This window comes from Lycorma delicatula, chromosome 3, assembly GCF_047948215.1.
Source record: "Lycorma delicatula isolate Av1 chromosome 3, ASM4794821v1, whole genome shotgun sequence".
Lineage (NCBI taxonomy): Eukaryota > Metazoa > Arthropoda > Insecta > Hemiptera > Fulgoridae > Lycorma > Lycorma delicatula.
The window spans coordinates 216,903,545-216,928,185 of record NC_134457.1 but is presented as its reverse complement, the minus strand read 5'-3'; the positions used below and the strand labels follow the sequence as shown (position 1 = coordinate 216,928,185).

At 30.5% G+C, this 24,641-nt stretch overlaps 1 protein-coding gene across 3 annotated transcripts in view; it reads right to left on the bottom strand.

Moving 5' to 3' along the window:
• Cow (Proteoglycan Cow) overlaps positions 1-24,641 on the bottom strand; it is a 746,474-nt gene that overhangs the window by 243,873 nt on the left and 477,960 nt on the right. For all 3 annotated transcript variants that reach the window (XM_075361499.1, XM_075361500.1, XM_075361502.1), the window contains exon 2: positions 3,709-3,775. In XM_075361499.1, the coding sequence (XP_075217614.1) occupies positions 3,709-3,775 (67 nt within the window). The remainder of the gene's footprint in view (positions 1-3,708; positions 3,776-24,641) is intronic.

The following is a 24,641-nucleotide window of genomic DNA, read 5'->3' as shown; positions in this document are numbered from 1 at the left end:
TGTCGTGTTATTCTTGAGAGTTTTAATTTATTTGAAGAACACCTACAGGAATTTCGGCAAATTACACGTAAAAACTCACCTTTTTTTCACTTGTACCGTAATTTCAACGTTTTATAATCTCATTAAGAGATTATTTATTTAAAAAAGTAATAACATTTAAATATACAGATTATTAATATTAGAATAAAACTAAGTTTTAACTTCCGTTTGAGTATTTAAAATACACTCATGATGGTCGATTTCTATATGCAGCAGCAATTTAAATTGTACATTATACATTTAAATTGTACATTTTATTATAATTTTAACAACTAAAATTAAAATTTTTTGGTAATCTCAATAATCTTTTTAGAAATAGGGTATATATAGTCACCTCATAAACATCGAGCTTAGTTCGTACGTAATACGTTTTGGTATACTGGGGAACACAGGTATTCTTGTTATAATTTTACTATTGCAAATTACGTTCATTTTAATCATATACAAGGTTTTTCACGAAGTAAAACAAATGCTTAAATTTGGTCTAAATTGAGAAATAAAGATAAAATTAAAAAATACAAAAATTCCTTTCTATCATTTAAATTTTAAATTTCAACCATAAACTCACGTTCTTTTGAAATTACGACTTAAGTGCGAAATAATTTTATAAAGAACTTTAAACAATAAAATTACTAAGTTACATTTATACATAAAAGCTTTATATAACTGCACGCATCAACTATTTATAATTAAACATGTATTTTTAATGCTGGTGGTAAATAAATGAGAAAACCTAATTACTCGTTTAAATGTAAACCGATCGCGTGTTAATAACAATCAACTAAAAAATAATCTGCATTTCAATTAAAGTAATAAATAAATTAAAATCACACACGTTAAATAAGCAAAGGTGTAAAACAGACATTAGTAACAAAATAATCCTCCTCTAGTAATCTTCCTAAGTTTAATTTTCTGGTTACTTTACATCAGAACTTTATAATATGTGTTGAGGAAGTGTTTCTTCTCTTAAAATTATTCGGTAGGAGAAAAGAGAAACGTTGTCACCTTAAAAGAAACATTAAACTTCGCTCCAAACTTCATTTTAAATTACAAGAAGTAACATTACCAACGGATAACTAACTTCTGTGAAATATTATAAATTTAAATAGAGAAATCTAACTTCAATAAGTAATCTTTCAAAATTAAAATTAACACTTAACTTTTGGCAAAACGCAGAATATTTAACTAAATAAAGTAATACGAGTAAAATAAATAAAGTATTAGACGAACATAAGTGTCAATTTCAAAAAGATCTTTATTTTAAACCTTTGAAATTCCTTATAGAAATCGGTCATGAATATTTAATGTCATTATGTATTTTGATTCTGCAGTATTTATTACAGTCGACCTCTATAAAACGAACCTCGATATAACGAAAACCTCGATTTTACCAATTAACCATATTCATACCTCAATATAATGAAACGATGACTGCATATTAACATAATACGGTATGTAGTAACATAAAAGTAATTTTTACGGAATGTTTTTAAAAATAATGACATTAAATTTTGTATTTTGGACATCTCTGTGAGTTTAAGGTAGGTATTCTTTTGATTTCCGTACCTAAAATTGTACCTGTATACAAACACATAATATATCTTTGATAACAGTCAAGAATGATAGGTTGTTTATATTGAACTGGTAAAGCGAAAATTTCCAAAATTCTCTTTTAACCCACTAACAGTAAAATTCTAACAAAATATTTAAACTGTTCTGCAATTACTGTTTGCATATACATTAAAATAGCGGAATTTTCCGAAACCAATTAACGCAGCACTAAAATTACTGTGCAAACTTTTATTTATTTATCTAAACGAGACGTTTATCTAAAGTATGTAGACATAATAAATAGAATTCTTAGAAAACAACATACTCCCTCTACTATTCAGCAATTTTTCCGAAGCACCTCTATTTAACGAGTTTTCCCCCGGGATTCTCAATTTCTTATACAGAGGTTCGACTGTATTATTTTTATAGGTTTTTAATGATTATTATTTTTTTGTATTTGATTTTACTTTAAATCTTCGCATATACGAACAATATAAAACTGTAAAAGTAAGATACTATATATGTTTGTAAACTTATCGAATGGGAAAGCTTCCTAGAAAAATTTAATAGCACCTTCAGAAAAGTAATGTGGGTTGAGTAAACAGATTAAACGGATGGCTGGAAAATATAGTTTTATTTTTTTTTTAGAAGATTTTGAGCGAGATTAGATATCTAACGTCTATCATGATTAGAAATTAATTTTGAGAAACGAATTTGGATAGAATCATTACAAACACTACAATTAATTTGTAAATATGTTAACTAAAATTAAGGATTAACATTGTATCTGTATTTAAGCATTATACGAATATGAGTCTTTAGTGAAGCAGCAGATCACGTGTAGTGGAGAAAACCCTAGAAAAAATCCGTGAGGAAAATCTCTGAAAAACCAGAGTTCTCATTTCTACGAATCTCTGAAACTTTTATTTGATGTGCACTTCAATCATTCTACTAAGTCATTATACTGCATCTGCTATTGAAACTGTGACTCATTCCGTATCTTAAGAAACATTGATGTAGAGTGAAAGGATGGTATAAAAAAAGTATCGATGATTAAACGGTTTACTTCTATGAAAATGAAATGGAATGGAAGATCCACCCCTACGGAGGGGTAATGGTAGGACGGATTTATTGTTACTGAACAGGTGTGTGTTCTCCAGTTTAACAACCTCTAACCCTTAAATCACACTAAGTAAATATCACAGTTCATAAAAAAAAAAAACCTTTTGTCTATATTATTACCAGTTAATCCACGAAAAGAAATAAGATGTACAATTAAACGTATATTTATCTACACTAATAATAATCAGGTGATCTTTGTAGCATTCAATTTCGATTTAATTTAAGCTGATCTTAAAATGCTAGTAGTATTGGTTGGCGCTATGCCTACAAAAAAATTAATGACGCACCGGATTATATTAAAAACTCTCTCCTTGTCGATAATGCCACGGCATATACTGTATCGGAATATAATATGAATGCTTGAAATCCGCTCAAGTAGTTTCAAACACATTGAACCGATCGGATAAAAAATGCTAACTGAAATAATTTTCATCTAGTTTTGTATCATTCAATTAATATCCGTTCAATACCGATCTATTCTGAACCGATAGTGAACGTCACATTCTGCCTGAAGTCTCTCCCAATCTTTAGATTGTAAAACAACATAACAAAAGTATTCGTAGTTATTAAAAAAAAAAAAAAAAACTTTCTACATCTTCACGGTCTGTAATTTGAATAGTGTAGATATTTATAATCTAGCTAGGAAAGTGTTGGCTTACATTATAAACATACAGGTTAGTTTCATCGAGAATGCAAGCTTTGTGGCTAAGGATTTCGGGGTTTGAACCCGCTTGCTCACTTTCATATAATAATAAACGGAATAAAAATGGCACAAACAGTATTGATAATCCATGATACATGTAACTAACCTACTCGTAAGAACGTTTAACTGAACAAAAATAATAAAAAACAAATAAATTGTAAATGAAATAATAATAGTCATAAGCTGCTTCATAAAATAAATAAGTAGTTACGAGATTATTTCAGGTGAATAACAATGAAATTATTTCATTCAAAACTGAAGGAAATAAACGATTAACTTAGATAAAGACTTACTGTTGGGGTCATGAATCCATCGTTTCTTCTCTGGTGTTTTATTGTTGTTAGAAGTCCTCGATTCATCCTGAAATCAAATTTAAAAAAAAATATATTTTAGAACTTGGAAATATTACAACCACGAAAATAAATTAATTTCAATAAAAAAAATGAATAAAACATAAACCAATTATTTTTATCTTAAAAAATAATTTTATCAAAGTAACCAAAAAATAAAAAAGAATAATAAATGTATAATCCTTTGCATTGTCTGAAGATTTTCATTTTATATAAAATAATTTTTCTGTAAACGTAAAAATTCTCATCCCTTCCCTATTTTATTCATTCCAACAGAGTTATCAGATTGAAAACAATAATATTCTAAAACACTTGTGATTTTCAAGATTTTTATTTTACCGTCTACTGGAAAGAAAGAAAAAATTAAAAACATCTACCCTACTTTTAAACAATTTCTTTTATTTAAATTATAATATACAAAATATTTAATATTATTATATCTTACACTCATTTATACAGTTGTTTTCTAGAAGAAGTAATTAGCAAGAATTGTGCATCATTTCATTTTAAAATTTCTTGGAAGTGTTTTTTTTTTCTATAAATTTAAAAATATAAATCGCAAATGCATTACAAAATTTAAGAAAAATAAAAATAGAGTACTAATTTTTTTAAAACTATATTATAAAAATAATAGTTTTTAATTATTAATTCAACAGGTTTTTTTTAAATCGGAACCAAATTACAAACAACTAATTAATCCTTAATCTGGCGCCGAGATCAAAAGTTTAATTTTCGAGGATTAGAATTAAATTTTAAGTTTTTAATTTTTTTTTAACTCATTCTACTTTACATACTTTAATTGCATCTTTATTTAAAATATGGGAATACCTACAAATACATTGTTAAGAGATTGCTAAGGCTTTAAGTCCGTTAAGACTGACATAAGGCTAACTTGAATGAGAGAATTCGTACTACCTCTTTTATTTTAAAATTTTCAAATAATTTCCTTAAATTTTTGAATGAAAATTATTTGATTATAATAATAAAATCAAGTTATATAAAATTCCATAAAAAGGAAAGTATCTCAATTGCATAAATAAACAATGTAATCTTTCATTAAAAATTTTGAATCGAGTTTTAATGAAAAAGTCTCGCAATTGAATCGAAAACGGAAATTTGTCTACAAAATAATCAACAACACTAGTGTAACTAATTCTATTCAACGTACAAAAATTAAGGCTTCAGAATAACAAAAACTGTTTTTAAATTCACGATGGAAATTATTTTTTGTCGACTGTTAGCATTTACAATCGGTACCTCACAGGGGACGATAAGTAAATTTGAGATCCCGACGAATCCCTTCATTAAACCAAACAAAGGTACAACACCGCATATATAGAAAAAGCATTTGTCCAAGTAATGTTCAATACTTAACATAGCACTTGAAATAAATCGTAGGTAGAAAAGAAGAAAATAAAAATAAAAGCAATGTCATTAGTACCAATGTATGAAAACCACACTCTAAATAAAACAAATATTCTTCGGTAATAGAATTAGCTGTAATTTGGAGACTTATCAAATTAAGGTTCACAACACAGTGACAGAACCGCCCTGTGTTCCGATTACTCCCAGTTCCATCTCTGGCCACTCCCCTCGTTACATCTCCTAAGTCCAGCACATGGAAAACGTTTTAGTCGCCTGATGTCATCGCTGTTTTCCAGTAGATTTACTGCCAGATAATTTACATGTTTGTTGAACCTCTGTTTGTGCAGAGGAGCTAAATTTTTAGATCTGCTCGTAAACAGAAAGTAATCCTAGATAGTCATAAATTTCTCTACCTCTAACAAAAGACGGCGCTTCTGTCAGGCCGCACCAATTTACCTTGGAAACTTTGAATTATTTCAATATTACTGTTACTCGTTACCCCAGAGGAACTGGATCCTACACGTCCAAATAGATTTAAGGATAACTCTGTAGATCAAAAGTTTATTAGATAAAGGTTACTGTGATTTTCTACCCGACAAACCGGTTTAATTCGATATATTTAGTTAACTACTTCCTATTTTCAACTACGTACCCTCCTTCCACATCAGGCGACGATCTAAGTGTAGGCCAAGTACCGTACCCGATTCGTGTGAGAAATGTAGATACGATTCAGCTGAACGCGTGACAATCACACCCCATCTCTTTTCATCAGCCAAGCGCCGATCTCGTCTAACGCTAATTGTAATTGAGCAGAGACTTGATTCGGATCTTCATCATCAATTAAGGTTGCTGTGTCGTCTGCAAACGATGCGACATTGACGTAATCCGGAACAAAGGTCTGATATGTAAATCAAACACACAACCGGCCCCAGAACAGAACCTTGAGAAACTCCCGACTTCGTATCGAAGAACTCAAATAAATCCTGATTGAAATTAACCTGAGAAAAGCGATCATCAAGGTAACTATGCAGGACTGAGTAAAATGGCTGAAGGAAATCCTGTTTTAGCTTATACAGCAGACCAGACAGCCAGTCTTTACCAAATGGAAATATACAGAAAATTTATTTCCAAATATACGATTGGCGTACACCAATACCTTATTTCTTTAAATCGTGATTCCGAAAGCGAGTGGTGATATTGGTTACTTAACGGTTAAAAGTCTCTACGGGTTGGAAGCCTCTAGACTGGGATTGTAGCTATATTTGTAGTAGAGTAAATAATAATAATTATAATTAAAATATTACATTTTTTAATGTATGAATTCTGCATTCCTAAATTAATAATTATTTATACAATACTTTTTACCGTCTTCAGGATAGGAGGAGTGAGTAGGAGGTCGCAATTGAACCGGTATGTGATTTATTTTTATGCTCATACTGTACAAGTTTTTGTTGTATTATCTGAGGAATGCATCTGATAGTTCGTTAAATAGTTTATCAAATTTTTCTAGGCAACTTAACCAAACGATAAACAATAAATTAAATCGCCTATATGAAAATTTATTATTATTATTGTTTAGCTAGATTTTTATACAGAAATTATACAATACGTGTGAGGACAATTTGATAATCAAAACTTCTTTATACAAAGAAACAAGAAAATTAAATGGAAATTTGAAATAAGATATACATCTACATCCGCATTCCAGAGTCTTATTTAACAGTCTAATACTAATACTCTTTTTACTTCCTTATACGATGTAAAGGAAGTATTGTAATTGCGAAAGATTTCGGTTTTCATATTTCAACGGAAATATCCATTTTGATCAATCCTGAATCCATTTTGATTAGTTTCGGCGTGACGTCTGAATGTAGGTATCTCGCATAACTCAAAAACGATTAGCCGTAGAGTGTTGAAATTTTGGATTTGGGACTGTTGTAACATCTAGTTGTACACCTCCCCCTTTGATTGCAATCGACGGGACCAAGTGTCCAAAAATATCCCAAATTCAAAAAATTTGGATTTTTTACTTTTTCTTAACTGCAGTAATAAGCCACATTAATGCATTTTCAACGAAATATCATAAGTGGTAGTTATTTTTATTGGTTCCAGAGTTATAGCCAAATAAAATTTTAATTAATGAGATATTTGGATCTTACAAGCGGAAGGCACATCAGTTCGATCCGTTTTCCCTCCGATATATATTCTTCAGTTCGTCCGATATATATTTTAACTTTTTTTTTAAATTTAAATATATTGATTCATTAATAATTAATTATTAACCTCCGACTGTAAAAAAATTACAATAAATAATAATTCAATAACAATAAAAAAGAAAAAAAGATCAGTATTTATTAGTAACATAGAATTTAATATTTTTCAGAGAACGTGTCGAATCCAACACACGTTCTCACTTACACCACATAACTACTTGAGGGACATGAAAAAAAAAAATTAATATATAAACTAGTATAAAATGCTGATACTGACACGACAAAAAAAATGTGATGCAGTGTGGTGTCCACCACAATGCAATTGTGTAACTGCCCACTTTATTAAAGAATTGGAGGATCGTATCTCAATTTCAAATGAAATAAGTTTAAATGAAGTACAGCAAAAAAATGTGAATATGAAATTTAATAGGGGTACAAGAAAGTCATGTGATGTCCATATAAGTTTTTTTTTATATTTTTATATTACGTTATTTATAGTTATTTATCTTTTAAAAATAAATGATTATTTTTGCATTTCTAACTACTTTAATGGAGGCGAATCTTACTAAATACTTCCCCTAAAATAGGACATCTATTACAAAACCTTTCAGAATATTGTTGAGACACACATTGTCTTCCTACAAAATATAAAAAAATAATTAGTTAAGATGTTATTAATCCAAAGTAATTCAAACGTTCTGACTTCAAAGATGTTAAAATTTAAAGAATGTAATAAATATTTGACAAATAAACTCAAAACGCAAACGTGACCAAAATTACAAATTCAATTTTTTTGTTGTGTTACATAGGAATTATAAGAAAAATAATTATCATAAATTATTTTCTTAAATTACTTTCAAAAAAACATTCAATAAAGAGAAAGAACCAAATCTATAAAAATTACACTGAATCTGTTAACGAAATTAGAGTTCAATCATGAATAAAAGATAACACAAGCAAGGGGTCTACGTAAAACAGTCTGCTTGCCTATCAAAGCCTCTTTTTTTAAATCTTTAAACGCAGTAATCCTAGATTTCTATAGACTTAAATTTTTTTTCTTAACAGAACGTGGTCTTTCTTCTCTCGCACACATATTCAGTGCTGCACTTAGCCGCCAGTTACGATTTGAAAAGCCGAGATAGTTAATTTGATATGGACATTGAATCACATGAATTCTAAGTAGGTAATTTTATTACTTATTGTCAAGACTTAAAATAACTTTTATTAAAATAAAAGTTTTACGCAGCTTAAAATCCTATCAACAAAACTATTATTATTATAAAACAGCACAGTTTAATTTTTATATATATATATAAATTCATGGTCTTCTTTCAAAGTTTATATTATAACATATGAGGACAACATATAAAAGCTTTAAATAAAACCATAATATTTAAACAATTACTGTCAAGAACTTAGCGTCACGAGTAGAAGAGGCAGCAGTAGTTATTTTAGAATAAAATACTTTACAAAAAAAATCCTGGCAAAGAATTAATCCCTTGTCTTTTTCCGTGTATGATTTACTGGGGTTACATTAAACCCATTACGGATTAAAAAGAAACTGTCTCACCGTAGTACGATCGTAATGAAAATTTATTATGAACGCCCTATTTATATTAATTATCGTACCTAGTTAAGGATAACAGGTTCACTATTTCCAAAGTGATTAGCAAATTTTAACCCAACATTCAATCGCACACACATGCATCCATTTATATTGAAATCGGCTATAGTTTTGGGTTGCTTTTTTTGTTATTTTGAATTAAGATGTCAAAACTTTGAGAAAGTGGAAAAGAAACAGATTCCACAAACTTTTAGTCTACTACTCCTACTATAATTTATTACTTTATCTCTTCTTCTCTCTATGAGCCGGAGAAATGATATAGATAAATAAATAATAATCCAGTCGTCAAAATAAAATTCCGACCAAAATCTCCAAGAAAATTGAATTCTACAGTCGAAATATATGATTGTATATAGATTAATTGTAAAAAAATATTCTATGATTTCATTGGGTATTAAAAAAATTTACCGAAAAGTTGTTACGTTTTGATTTTTTTCAAATATCATTAAAAATAAATATTTATAAAAAAATTAAGATGAAAAAGAAAAGAAGAGAAATTTTTACAAACAAAACCAACCTCCTTAGTGGTCTTAAAAATGCAATAGTTTTTTTTTTTTTATAAAATACAATTATAGGTAAAACTTTTTCATTAGGCGAAGGAGAAATTAAATAATTCGAATCTCTACGCGTATTGTTGTGTTAATTCTTAAAAAAATTGTCTAAAGAAAGAAAATAAATGAATTTAGAAGGAGATTTAAGGTTTTTAATCCGTACATAATTTTTACTTCCTTGTATGAAGTAAAGGAAGTATTATGATTGCGAAAAATTTCGGTTTTCAGATTTCAACGGATACATCCATTTTGACTACTTTCGGCGTATATACGTATATAAACGGATACATCCATTTTGACTACTTTCGACGTCACGTCTGTACGTACGTATGTATATATCTACTCAGATTTATGTACGTACATATGTACTCGCACAACTCAAAAACGATTAGCAGCCGTAGGATGTTGAAATTTGGAATTTAGAACTATTGTAACATCTAATTGTGCACGTCCTTTTTTGATTGCAATCAAGTAAACCAAAAGTGTCCAAAAAAAGCACAAAATCCAAAAAAATTGGATTTTGGACTTTTTCTTAAGTTCAGTAATAAGCCCTCATTGAGAGCTTTACAATGATATATCATAAGTAGAACTTATTTTCATTTGTTCCAGAGTTATAACCAAATAAAATTTTAATCAATGAAATATTTGGCTCTTACAAGGGGACGGTACATCGGTTCAAATCCAGCTTCTACTCCTTTTTTCTAACTTTATTTTAATATATTGATTTATTAATAATTATTAACCTCTGATTGTAAAAAAAAATTACGATAATAATAATTCAATAATAACAATAAAAAGAAAACATATCAGAAGTTATAATGAAATAAAATTTTATGTACTTTTCATTTAAAAAAAAATTGTATAAGTAATTTAATAGGTGTCCAAGGAAATCATGTGGTGTCAATATATTTTTTTTACTTTGCGTTGTTGAAATGAGTAAGTAACCTACAACAGAAACTATGCGGTCTAGTCTGTTTAGTACGTTATCGTTACTGTATTCAAACTAATATGTACCTGCTACTATAACGTTTTCTCAGATATCACTTCATCACTATCATAATAGAAGTTTCAGTTTTCGTAAAAAAGTAATTATTCCTGAGTGAAACGAGCTATATTTAAAAACAAACTTCTTGTTTAAAATCTGAGTTTTTGAAAAATCAAGAACTGCGAGTTAAAAACACCAAAATCTGGAAAAATTATTCTTTGCGCGATTTACAAGAGATCAAAGTCAACTAGTTAAAAAAGTTGCAAAAAAATACTTTTTATTATTTATTACTAATTTTTTTTTTTTTTTAAGTAAGACTATCCTCGAATCTTTTATTAGTTTTTAACATTAAGTATCAACTCATAGGCAAATATACAAACGAATTTGTAAGCTAACTTATCTGATTTTATATTAATTTGTAGTTTATGTAAATTTAAATTTATGAAAAACCTATTTCTACATCAGTTTATGTTACAAAATATGATGGTATCAATATACTAACGAGAAAGTGCATGAAAACGTAGAAAATAGGAGAGGGAGAGAAATAGAGAATGGACTTATTCAGATGACACTTGTTCTGCCTAGACAAATTTTGAGTTTACATAATTTATATCAGAAATACAAATAATTAGTTGTTATACAGTACAAAAGTACTGTATAACAACTAAAATTGCTTTAAACTATGTGCTATTGTTACAAATAATAGCTTTCATTACAACAAAGCAAAAGAGGTCACGATTTTAATAATTATACGTAAATACCAACTGGTAGCGAAAGAGAATATAAGCGCGAGATAAGTGAATGAAAAACTCTTATAATACGATGTATATTACAACCACATAAAGGAAACAAAACAGAAGAAAGTACAGGTAATGGCAGGAAAAAATGCATTTACAAAGTACAACACAAGAAAGAGGTCAAAATAATTTTTATGACACATTGAAATTTCAGAAGATATGACAATCGGAACCATTAAATATAATAGTTAATTAAGAGTGAAGAAAAACAAACACATATTCAAATAATTTAATAAACTGTTTATAAATATGTAATAAACATTTAATGAAAATTGATGTTGATACATTACAGTATGTCCAAACGCCAACAACCCCTAGACAAATGTACGTTGTGAACTTAACAGATTTTCAACAGTTATAAACATTTGTACAGTAGGAATAATTATTTATCAAGCGGATCTATTTGTGCGACATCGTGCTGAGCAAACATAGCTGTATATTTCTACATTCTTAATATTTTGCAGAGCATCTTCCGAGTTTTGTTTAGTTGGTATTTCACCCGCCACCACCCCATTCGGTCGCCTTAAACCATAAAAACCGAATGTCTGTGCCACAAACGGCTGCTGAGCCTCGAAAAAGTTTAGTGACTAGTATCCTAAATAGCTCCTAGAGCTAACCTAACAGAGTGAGCGGACTAAGAACGGTGCCATACACTACCGGCTTACGTGTCCCAACCACTCACTTGTTATATATTTACTAAAATGGGTAGGCGCACCCCGTCAACTTCTAAAAATATATATGACATCCATAAATTAAAATTTACTTCGTCTAGACAGCAATTCGCTGCCTAAGTCGCTGAATGCCAGGAAGTTCCTGTCCGCCATATTGAAGCGCTTGGAGCCTAATTGGCTGGTGGTCAACCATATATATCTCTAGGTTAGCTTCACACAGCAGTGTGTTAGAAGTCTTTTCCCTTAAGCAAACTACGGATGTCGGTTAAACATAGCAACCGCATTTAGGAACTCCCACACAGTCCGACAACGCGGCTCTCGTCACATTGACTTGCCGTTTGTAAGTGGCCAATTTTCCCCATGACCTCTAAGTCCCAGGGTGGCCCGGTGTCTGCCCCCTCACCAAGAGCAGGGCAGTTAAAAATCAGGCGATCATTTGCCTGGACCTCTCTGCAGACGCACAGCTTATCAGCTGCCAGGCGGAACCGAAACAGATATTGGTTTAAATTAATATGGTTGGTGAGCTCCCGGGCACCCGTTGCCCTTAAAAACGAGCTCGCGGCATACCATCCCCCAGATCTTGTATAAACTTATACGAGGATCTTCCCTTAGTCGTGGTGTCCCATTCCAGCTGCCATGCTTCCATCGCGAGGCTCTGCAGCCTCTTCCGCAAGCGATAAATGGGCAATTGAACGAAATTTAGATCCAGTGCATTATGAACACCGTTCCGCCCCGGTACTGGCCCAGCTCGAAACCGAATCCCGAACACCTGGGCCTCCCGACCTCTTCGTAATCTTCATACGACTGCCCGAACTTTCACCAATCAATCGATTGGGAGAGCCATTCTTAATATAGTGGTAGACTCGTAGCTCGTATCTTTTGTCGTATCATTTATCGGTTTACAAGAATTCTTGTGTATAATAAATTCAGCAAGTACACTTCAAAAAACAAATATTCCCCCAATCCAGCAAGTTTTGGTTTACGATCAACAGCTACGTTTTCACGTCTTTTCTTTGCGTTATTTTTCTTATTTTTATCAAGACGGTGGTTTCGTCTTGGCTTTGCGTTTCTTAAAAACGGTTTTCTTTTATTTTATCAATAGTTTTTTACTACAATAACTAATACTGTAAATAAAAGTAGAACTAAAGAATTTTAAAAATAAAATTTACTATTCCAATGAAAAAAAAAGAAATCAACTTAAAAAAACCACATTCTTGAAAAATAATATAAATTATTTTTCATATGGTTATTAATGGTATAAAATATGACTTGGTTGACTTAGTAACAGGAAATTGCTAGAAATACAGTTCTAAGATCCTTTCATTCAATTTTTAGAATCAAAAACATATACAGCCACATAATGTTGCTCTTCCTTTGGGTTCTAAGAATTTCAATTCGGATTCGTTTTACTGTTGAATCAGAGATCGGGGCAAAATATTTCACTAGATGTAACTCGAAAACAAAGCGATTCCGGACAATTTTTAGAAGAGCTTTGGTGACGACTTTCAAGTATTGAAAATAATTAGAAAAGAATTATTTACATTTTACTTTTTTTTACATTGGTTTTATTTATTAAGACAGTTTCCTGTTAAGTTAATTTTATCTCAATTCATCGGGTTGGTCTGGTCTTTCCAAATCAGCTGATTTGAAAGTCGAGAGTTTGGTTTTTTTATACCACCCATCGGTTGAGTTTCAATTAACCACACATCTCGGAAACGGTCGAACTGAGACTGTACAAGACTACACTTCATTTACACACATACATATCATCCTCATTCATCCTCTGAACGGTAATTCCCGGAGGCTAAACAGAAAAAGAAAGAAGTTAATTTTATCCCATTAAAATAATCTCTTTAACTACTCAATTCTAAAAAAAATTAAGTAAATACAATAATGTAAATAGTTAAAACAAATTGTAAAGTTCAATAATACAAGTAGTGATAAGGGTTTTAATAGAATAGTAATAAACCGGAATAAATGGTTAATCTGCATACAGACTATCGTTTCGGTCGTTGTTTTCGCACATCAGAACATGGATTAAAATGCAAATTTAAGATCTTGTAACAGATCTATTGGTGAACTGGCATGAATCGAACACAACCAAATTAATGTTTTCAGCATGAAATATTTTGTGATTTTTGTTAGATATTAAGTAAATGTGGTTTTTAATGAGTTTATTTTAATTTCCTGTTTACTTCGTAATATTGAATGTTTTTGAACATAATTCTTAATCATTAGATAAATGTTTAAAATGTTATGATAAAAACAAACATAAAAATGTAAATTGAAAAATAGAATCATAATAAAACTGTTCACGTTACATTATTCTTTTTCCGTGTAATAGAAATAACAAAAATTTTATATATATATATATTATTTTAACTAAATGGTTACTTTTATTTCAGGGTCTTTCCTATAACTGAAAATGAAAGTGAAATAATTTAATAGTAAAACTCATTTACTCGTTTTATACAGATAGCAGTATTACGTGGTAGTAACATTAAAATAAATAAGTTACTTCATTCTCGAATACAAAACTGATAAATTAACTAACATTTTTGTATATTTAATGCACTGGAAATTAATAATAGTTTTCCCTTTCTTTAAACTCATTTATTTCTTTTATTTTAAAAATGTCATGATAAATAATAAACAAAAACGTTTAAAATGTTACTACCGAAATTAAAAGTTAATATATTTACCGAGTTATATATATATATATATATATATATATATAATAATCACATGACCTGCCAAGAAAATTTTACATGGTTTATGTTTCATTACACGTGATTTATTAAATGTTGTTACCAACTGTAATTAAATAACGTTCATCAATTTCGCGTACTAACAACAAAAACCTATACAACGAAAAGCTTCAAAATCCTGAACATTTTTGGTTGTTTCTTGAGTTAGGATTTTTAACATAACTCTAACCAGAAAATTTTCCGTTTTTATACCCAAAATATAAATATAATTCTAGATAAATCGTTCGTATAAAAAAGTAAAAATCGTTCGAACGATTGAACCATTCGGGAAGTATAAATCGTTCGAACGAATTAATTGTTTATGCGCTGCGCGCGGCTGCCCGGCGCACCACGTGGTCCGCTCTACGCCAATCGCAGCTAAAATAAAAATTTGAGCACATACATCAAACAAACAAAAAAACCCACTCACTAGCCTTTTTTACGGGAAAGATTTGAGTTACACGATGTCTAATAAATCTAAAGTTATGTCGTAAAATATAATTTTAAAAATCTATAAAAAAAGAGTTGAAATAATTTTCATGAAAACATTAAAAAAAAATTAGAAAATCAAAATGGATTTTAAGTAAATCCTAAACAGATATATACATAACATTTTAAGATTCTTAAGAATATTTTTAATATATTCAATTCATGAAACATTTCTTTACTTAGTGGAGTGCTACAATAATGATATATACGTAAATATTATATGAGAATGAAAAATAGTAATTCTCATAACTCCAATTTTTCTATAATAAATGAGACAGGAATCGTTGCAAATTTCAATATCATAAAATTTGAATTTACAATTTTAATGATATTTACAGTCATATTATGGATATATCATCATTTTAAATTAATTATTTTCATTTCTCATACACGAAGAGATTCGTTTTATCTTTTATTTTCTTTTATAAATACATAAAATAATTAGACGTACACATAATATTTCTTCTGCATCTAATCAAAATTTTTGATTACAAATCTATAAGAATTAAAAGATTACTTGTCTAGAAGAAAAACGTTTGCGGTAGAACCCCTTTCCCTGCACATTATTCCTACCCCTCCATTATCGTTACGGTAAATAATGTTTATTATTTTAATAATTTATATTATTTTGAATTAATCTCCTTTTTTTATAAATACCTTTTATATTTTTACGTTTTCGTTCATACTTCTCATTTTAATTTTTTTTTTCTTGAGTTTCAGTAAGCAGTTAAGATCTTTTTGCTGATTATAAGTTTCTTTTTCTTCAAATTCTTATGGTGTATTTTGTTTCAAATCCTTCGTTTTTATTTAGATTTCTTAGTTTATAATTAGAGACCGGATTATATGCATTTGCATATTAAGCCCATTCTCACCGGTTATTGCATATTTTCCTTAAAATCTACTGATGATACATATTTTTGCTAAATTTACAATATTTTTCGGTCGGGTACCTTGTTAATAAATGAAATCTTACGTTGTAGCCGGCCAAACCTATTAGCTGCACGGCTCTTAGAGCGCACTTAGTACCCGCGGAACAGTACCTCTGACAGTTTATGTTTACAAAAGTAACAAAATGTTATATAATTGTTAATTATCGAATTTATCGATGTGTTATTCAACTATTTACTTACTGTATGCTATTTTTGAAATTAAAAAAAAACTAAAAATACAAATTTTTATTATTTAAAGTTGCATATTTTGACACTTTTAATGCATATTTTAAGCATATTTCAGGCTTTTTATGTTGAATATAATCCGATCTTTATTTATAATTATTCTTTTTTGTATTCTTATTATTTATATTTTCTTTAATCTACTTATTAAATCGAATAAATTGATTATTAGTTCAACAGTGAGAATTAACAGTGTTTCTCTGCCGGTAATTTCAAAAGGAGTGAATTAAAAATTAAACTCTAAAACAAGATTAGACTCACCTTCACGGGGAAGCGATTCGTAAGTACTCTACTGGTGTGTTTCTCATGTCGGTCGTACGAGACGACCGTAAGGAGATTAGCAGACACTTGAAGATGCTTTACAGATATATTTGTCTGTGCAAACGTAATTAATGCTTTGGTGATTAGTGCTGTTTCAAGTACTTCTGTGGTCTTTCGGCAGCTCTTGTGGAGTTCGTTATATAAGGATCAACATGGCTAATGACCCAATTAGTCTATGCTTTACAACCACAAAAAAAAGATTACGATCAAAACCGGTTTATATATATTTATTAAAAAATAATTTTAAGCATCAGTAGACTCTGAAGAAAACGAGTAAGCAAATAAATGAAAAAAATAATAACAATAAATAACAGTGTATCAATAAATAATATACTCACTACAAGTATTTTTAATAGTATTTTTAGAATTTTTACAGTAAAAAAATAATAACCGTTGTCATTTTAGACAGTTCCAACAGAAAGCGCGAATGTAACTTAAAAACATCTAACCATTGATATTTCCCACGGCAATCACCCATTATTGAAATTAAATTTAAAAAAAATATATCTGAAGACATATAAAAGTAATATAAATAAATTAAATATATATTCCTACCCATGAACACATTTTAAGGGAGGTATAACTGTTTAATATTTTCAAAGAAAACATTAAACTTTCACGGAACTTTCAACAAATAAACTTTCACGGAAAGTTCATCATACACTAGTCCAATCGTTGTTCAACAACGAAGTTCTGCATCACTTTTGTTAAGTACATCTCTCAAATCTAATTCTTGTTTAATACATGCATTCTTTTTTAAATTTAGTTTCTAATACACTAATTTTGAGACGAGTTTGCAGGTAATATTAAGTGACAGCCAATTTCTCTGACCGCCATGATGCGCCACGGCGCAGTAAATGTAAGTAATATCATAAGTGTGATGTTGGATGACAAGAAATTCTTGGACGAGAGTAACGACTGCGTTGTCAGCTGTAATTCGAAACAAGGCAGCTGAGGAGAGGGGCAGGCAGGCTGCAAGACTGCAGTTGACCTCAGGTGGAGACACCGAGACGGACGGCTGTGGGCGGCCAGCCTCAGGGTGTGGGCGGCAGGGGCTCCTCGGAGTCGTCGTTCGCCGATGATCCCCTGGGGACGTTGCTCTGGCTATTCTAATTCGGTGACAAGAGCGCCCGGATGATTGGCAGGGGGAGGTTTTTTAGCGGGTAACAGCCCCGTACTTGCCGTCAGAGCGGGCCTGGCGGCTGCTGGCAGAAGTTTTTCCTCCCCCTACGAAAAAAAAACATTTCTCTTATCATTTACCCAACGGTATTTATCATCACCCAAACGCTTACCTATTCGTTTTCGTTATTTAAGGCAGAATACTGCCTTTAGGCTAGTCTATGAAATAGGCTTCTAGATTATTACATTTATGCTAAACTTAAGCTTAGCTTACGTAAAATTTTAAAAATTGTTTGGCAACGAACTCTATTAAAAAAAGATATATGTCTGTATTAGTGCCTAGCTTATTCTTTGTACTAAAATTTTCAGTAACTTTTGATATTGTATTTTACTTCTATTTTCGGAAAAATTTTTATAAGCTTAACCCAACAGATTCTTAAACCATTAAATTTATTGTATAGTCGTTCGGTGGATACTGAATCATCAGAACAATTCACAGACAATTAACCTCATCTGCTCACGTCCGGGATGCATCGACTTAATAGGTCTGACATCCTCAGCATGGCTTTAAAGTATTAAGACATAATAAAATCATTGTACCAAACTGGGCGGAAGAAACGAACGAAAGTAAAGAAAACAGTTAGGTAATGAAAGAGGGCTATATAAAATCGAAACAGCAGTACTAAAATACAAACAATCTTATTCAGAGGAGATCAGCCGTTTTCCTTTGGCTTAAATGTATCCTAGACTCTGAAATAAAAAATATATAATAAAATGAATATATATAATAAATAATATTTCCTTCGGAAATCAGTCCTGATTAAAGGAACAGCTTTTCCCATCCTAGCATCATATAGCATATGAAAATAAATAATTGAAACAAAAAATCTGTCGACCAGATCCTGCACAGAAAACGTTTTTCTTTGAAACTTTTATTTTATTTCAGGTCGAGCTCCTGCCTTTATCTAAGTCAAAAAATGTAATCCACAGATTAACTTTCGCACTTTTTGCAATCTACTACACCATAACTGTGACAAAATTAAACGGCATTAACAATTAAAAAGTTCCTAATTTGAATTACTTGTAAGGACTGGAGTAATCACATCTGATAATGTGATAGCGGCCGTGCTACATGGAATTGAAAATTGGGATATCATCAAGAGAATGGTCGAGAGGATCATGAAGTTGAAGTCAAAAGAGGAATTTGAAGATGTCCGAGTGCAGAGGGGTTTAGATTTAGGGCCGGGCGGACAACCCTGTTCAGGAGGTGAGCGATGCTTCGGCGTTCCACCTTCGATGAGTGAACCCGGGAATCCCCACTCCTGGGAAGTTAGAAGAAAGGAAACCAAAAGGTCGTATTCCCAGCGGGTGGACTCTCTTGGGATCTATCAGTTTGAAGCAAGGCATAAAGAACATAGTTCTTGTTGCTCGGATGGCAATGCTGAGAACGGCTAGCCGGACCTAGCAAGGTTGCCTGAGTGATTGAAGGCAATCGGTATCTCCCAGAACTGTGTTAAGCTTATTAGCGGGTCCGGCTCTGGAAGGGAAATAAATGTCAATTAGAAAGTTTAATTTTTCAATACATTACCGTAAAATTCATTAATCAACCGTGTAAAACACTATTCTGTTATATTTAAATATAATTTTTTACGGCATATAATGTGTCATAATCAGTCCGCGGAAAAATAACCTAATAATACGTAGTGGTAATTTTCGAAAAAAAATCTTAGCGATTCTCAATAACTGATATCAGATAATTAATTTGGGGCCACCAATAGTGTAAAAACGAAATAGTTTTCTATTGGCTTCTCCACTAAGACAAATTATTGTTGCATATTTGCATGTCAACGCTAGCAAAATGCACGTGATATTCAGCTTTACAAAGAACATCTGTGTTACACCACTAGCACGTTAAATACTATGTTAATTAACCTAAGCGCTACGTTAATTAAAGATTTGATTATATAAACATCATTATTCTCAGAAAAAGCAATTATGATAGGTGCCGATTTTATCATACACATCTATTTATATAAGCCTAGTTAAAAAGTATATGAAAGACAGGACAGTTAGTGCAAAGTAATACATTATCGTACTCTTATCTGAGGGAAATAATGCACTAAATATATTTTTTTTTTTAAAATAGATAATTTACTTTAATAAAGGTACTGATTAAGCTTATTATCTTAACAATGTTGAAACACCTTTTACTTTAATATTTATATTAGAATTTTTTGAACAGAAATCAAAGGACATACGTTCAGTATAAACAAAAAAAAATAAAATTCTACCACTGCTTGCACTACTTGACATCATTGAAAATTTTCCTTCTGATTTTTCTTCACTTAAGCGTTTGAGAGTTTTAAAATTACTACAGCATAAATAAGATTTTAGAGGTTAACGTAAAATTTGATTTTTATCTTTTATTCTTTACTCTATGCAATTTCATCGTTAAGATAATTAGTTTAAACCATCCATTCAAGAAGTTGATTTTTTTTAATTTGCACAAAGAAATCCGTTTAAAAATAACGGTAGAACATTTTAAAGAATATACAACAGATAATACAATCGGAAATGTTTACAAAAGATGAAGGAACAGAAAGTAAAATGGGATGAGCTAATTTGTCGACAGTAGATCATAACAAATTCACAGTCAGTGGCGTTGCAGCAACCATCCTTGTGATTTGATTAAATGAGATAGCTGTAGGGGAGGTTATAGAATAGTGTTGTGAAGGGTATAGAAGATATTCAGGGTGGTTACGGGGCGGATGGGTGGGAGTTAGATCGGGAATGGTTTCAACTCTCTTGGGGTCGATAATGCGACCTTTCATTTCTCCTTAACTTTCACCCCCCTCCGCGATCCCATCTTTCCATAAGTGTATATGCGGTAGATAATGCATTTCTTTTCTCTTTCCCCTGGTTTTACTTCTTACTCCTTTATGATTCTCACAAAAGCGCGTTCCTTGTAAACAATGAACCGACTGTGTAATGAATTCATAATTATTAACAAAAGATGAACAGCTTGACTTATAGTCGAGTTATACCATCTGTTCCTTTTCTTATTCAAGAGTTCCTTCCCAACAACTCATTTGTTATTTAAAGTTCCTATAAAATAATTAAAATCGCCACCTATTTACAAATATTACTAAAAATTATTTCTAGAAGATTTTTAAGCATATTTTTTTCCAGTTTAACCTTTAAATTAGTTAAGTTTTTAATAAGTGGAACACATAAGAAAATGTAATTTCAAGAATGGAATTTTATATTTACAGCAATTGGTATGACTGTACGTACTACAGCCGTTGTTAGAACTGCAGCAGTTATTGATCGGCTGCTACATTAAAGCTGTTTTTTACAACTACCGTAGTCTCGTAAGACTAAAGGTGTATAAAACACTCTACCGGTTTGGCCGATGGAAAATTTTAAGTTTCATTTGTTGTAATACCCAACACACTAGATACTTTCTTTATGAAATAGTGAATTCAATAGTAAATTATCAGTTATTTCTTGAATTTTTATCATACTTTTTTAAAATTCAATGCAAAATTAAATTTAATCCTTCTTTGTAATGACAAACCGAATATTTTTTTTTTTTTAGGTCATAATTTATTTATTTTTTCAGCAACAACAGGTTACTTTGGCCCAACAAAAGTTACTTTGATCGATGGTAATGAATTTTTGTACAGAGCGCGTTCGCAATGTTGCTGTACACTGCAATTATCAAAGTGTAATGAGAAACTTTCTTAATTATTACTTGGAATTTTTATTTCATTATTTTATAGAAACGGATATTACAATAACACGTTTCAATTTGTTTTCAAACATTTTAACCAGCTGATGTACTGGAATGACTCGTAACTATGCCGCTATTAAGGTTTTTAGTTCGTCAATCGTGCGTGCTTTATTGGGATACACTGCTTGCTTCGCTGCCCCCAATGAAAGTAATTTGGATGAGTCAGATCGGGGGATCATACAGACCACAAACCCCTCGAAATGATTCTTTCACCTAAGACATTTCATAAAAAAGTGATTGATCTGTCAGATGTATGCGCTGTGGCACCATCTTGTTGGAATCATCAGTAACTGATTTCCGATTTTATTAATTGACTAATGAAGTTTGTTAAAACAGTACAATAATTATCGCTATTAAATGTATTTTCAGAAAAGACTGGACCCACGATGCGCGTTCAACTCACACCGACCCAGACTCCAATTTTCGCTTCATGTAAAGATTTTTTGGGAGATTCATGGGAGTTAGTTGTCGACCACAATTGTGTATTTTGTTAATTATTACATCTTTCCAGATAAAACCATGCTTCAGCTGTATAATCGAAATGCTGAGGATACCTAAGGAATTTTGGTCAAAAAAACGTTTAAACTGTTAATAATTTAGTCTTTTGGCATGATCTGTAAGTTTCAGTTCTTCAACACACAATACTTTGTAGAGGAAAAGTTTCAATTTTTTCTTAGAGCTTTATGTCAGCAGCAAGTCCGATATCTTTCTTTTATAACAAACCCACAGGGCAACCAGTTTATCGCTGAAAGAACAGAATGCACCAAAAGTTTAAAGCATACTGCACAGCGACTTTCCGATCGAACTGTAGTATGTGAAAAATGCCACCTCTGATCAGAATCAAACCTGGATGAACAGCAAAAACGCTACCACTTCGTCACGGAGGTGGGCAGGTTTTAAAAAGTTTTCTTTTTTCAAATTTACTGGAATACATATATAGCTCTTCCTTCGTACTTAATTTAGAAGTGTATATTTTTTTTTGTTGAGTGTATATATTATTTTTTGTATTCAACTTTTTAAATTGATTTTATACAAATAGCATTATATAATTTTGTAAATTTAATTTTGTTATTCTCTTCTAATATTCTATTCAATATATTTGTTTTTGCTTTGCGTGTCAGTCCTACACTGTCATTTTATTTATTTAGTTCGACATCTGTTATGGAGGAGTTATTAGTTGTTAATGTATTTTTCACCTTTTGGTTTTTTTATTAATCACTAATATCTATTTTTAATGGTTTTAAATGCAGACAGGTTATTCTTGTTATATTCATCCTTTATTGATGCCACTACCTCTTTTTTTGCATTTTAGTGATATTTAAATATAAATTGATTTTATTCTTAGAGGCTGTATAGCGATCAATAAGTTCATTATTATGCTTCATTGCTATTATCTTTTTCTGATTTATTATTCGTTTGTTCGTTATTTCTAATGAAATTCTTTTATCTTTTTGTTTGAAATTAACATTTCAGTAGGAGATTAGCATTTCCGTTTTATTATTAACTTCTAACGTTTGCTTTTCAAGAATTACATTCTCCATTTCAATATAGTTTTGCAATGATTGCGTTTTTGGGTGTGTCTATAAATTTTTTTCTATTTATACTTTTGTTCTCTTTTCCATCGAATTGAATCTTTCAGTATGTAATTCATCATAAATGTTTAATTTACTATTCTATTTAATCTTTTTTAATGAGGTATTTTTCACGGATGTATTTTTTAAAAGGTTTATTGTTTCATTAAATTGCATTATATTACTTTCCCGGCGAACATAGTATAACTATATTAAAGAAGAAAATATGGTGATCATGGCAAAAATGGGGTATCGAATTTTTCTCAATCTTTACGTTCTAGGGATTAACTAAATAAAAAAATATTTGTATGTACAGCCCATCTAAAATAATTTTTATTACTCATGCTCTCATGTAATCACCACTTCTTGATTTGACTGTCCAAGTTAACGTTGTATTTGGAATAAGGCCCATTCACCGCGTTAATTACAATTAAGGATTCAGCTTTATTTATTGGTAAATGAAGTCCTGCATCGCTATCGTCAGCTCATGATTTTGTCGTTGAATGAGATGGTAAACCATAGGATTCATATAAGTATACGATCGCCCGGTTAAATGACTAATTGCCTGCAAATATGAAATTCTTTTTCAACGAAAATTTTACTTTCGTTTTCTGCTTTGCGCCCGTATTCTATCAAAAATTTTTTTAAACTAGTTTCACTGCCATTAAAATTAACTTAATTTTCAGTTCTTTACAGCGTTTTTTAACTATTGGTAGCTCCCTTATATTTAAGTAAAATTCATTCACAGTTCACCTAACCCCACAACTTTGACGTCAAAATCATCTAATCCGGTAAATCTATATTCATATACAATATTCATCTATAAAACAGAAATTTATAAAAAAAAGAAAAAAGAAATCCGTTTGGAAGACGTAAAGTTTGAACAAAAAAAAAAATAATATACAAATCTTTTGCGAACTTTTTTAATTTTTAATGAAGTCTGTCATATATAAAAATACGACAGAATATATATTTATAGTTCAAAACATGTAATATACGCAGATACTAATGATTTAAAATTATTAATTTTCCGGATGCAATATCAAAAAAATAACATTTACGTAAAACCATAATAGCATTTATTCATTCCTTTAATAATGGTAATCTAAACTGTTAAAATGATCATCGATAAAAATCAAATATAATAAAAACATCACATAAATTGATATAATATAAGGTGTACAAAAAAGAATATCGAGGTTTTAAAACTATTTAATACCTCCTAACTTTGACTTAAAAAATAATTTATCACAAATAAAATGAAACAGTAATTCTTATAGTTATTCCCTATAAATGTTTAATGCAGCATATATCCAACCGATAAGAGATTTCGTCCAGTATTTGAATACTACAATAACCAACACGTCTGGAGTAATGGAAGCGAGAGCTACTTCAATCCTGTGCTACAAATCGGGTAGATTAGTCGAAGGAACACCCTTAAGAAAATCCCAAAGGAAA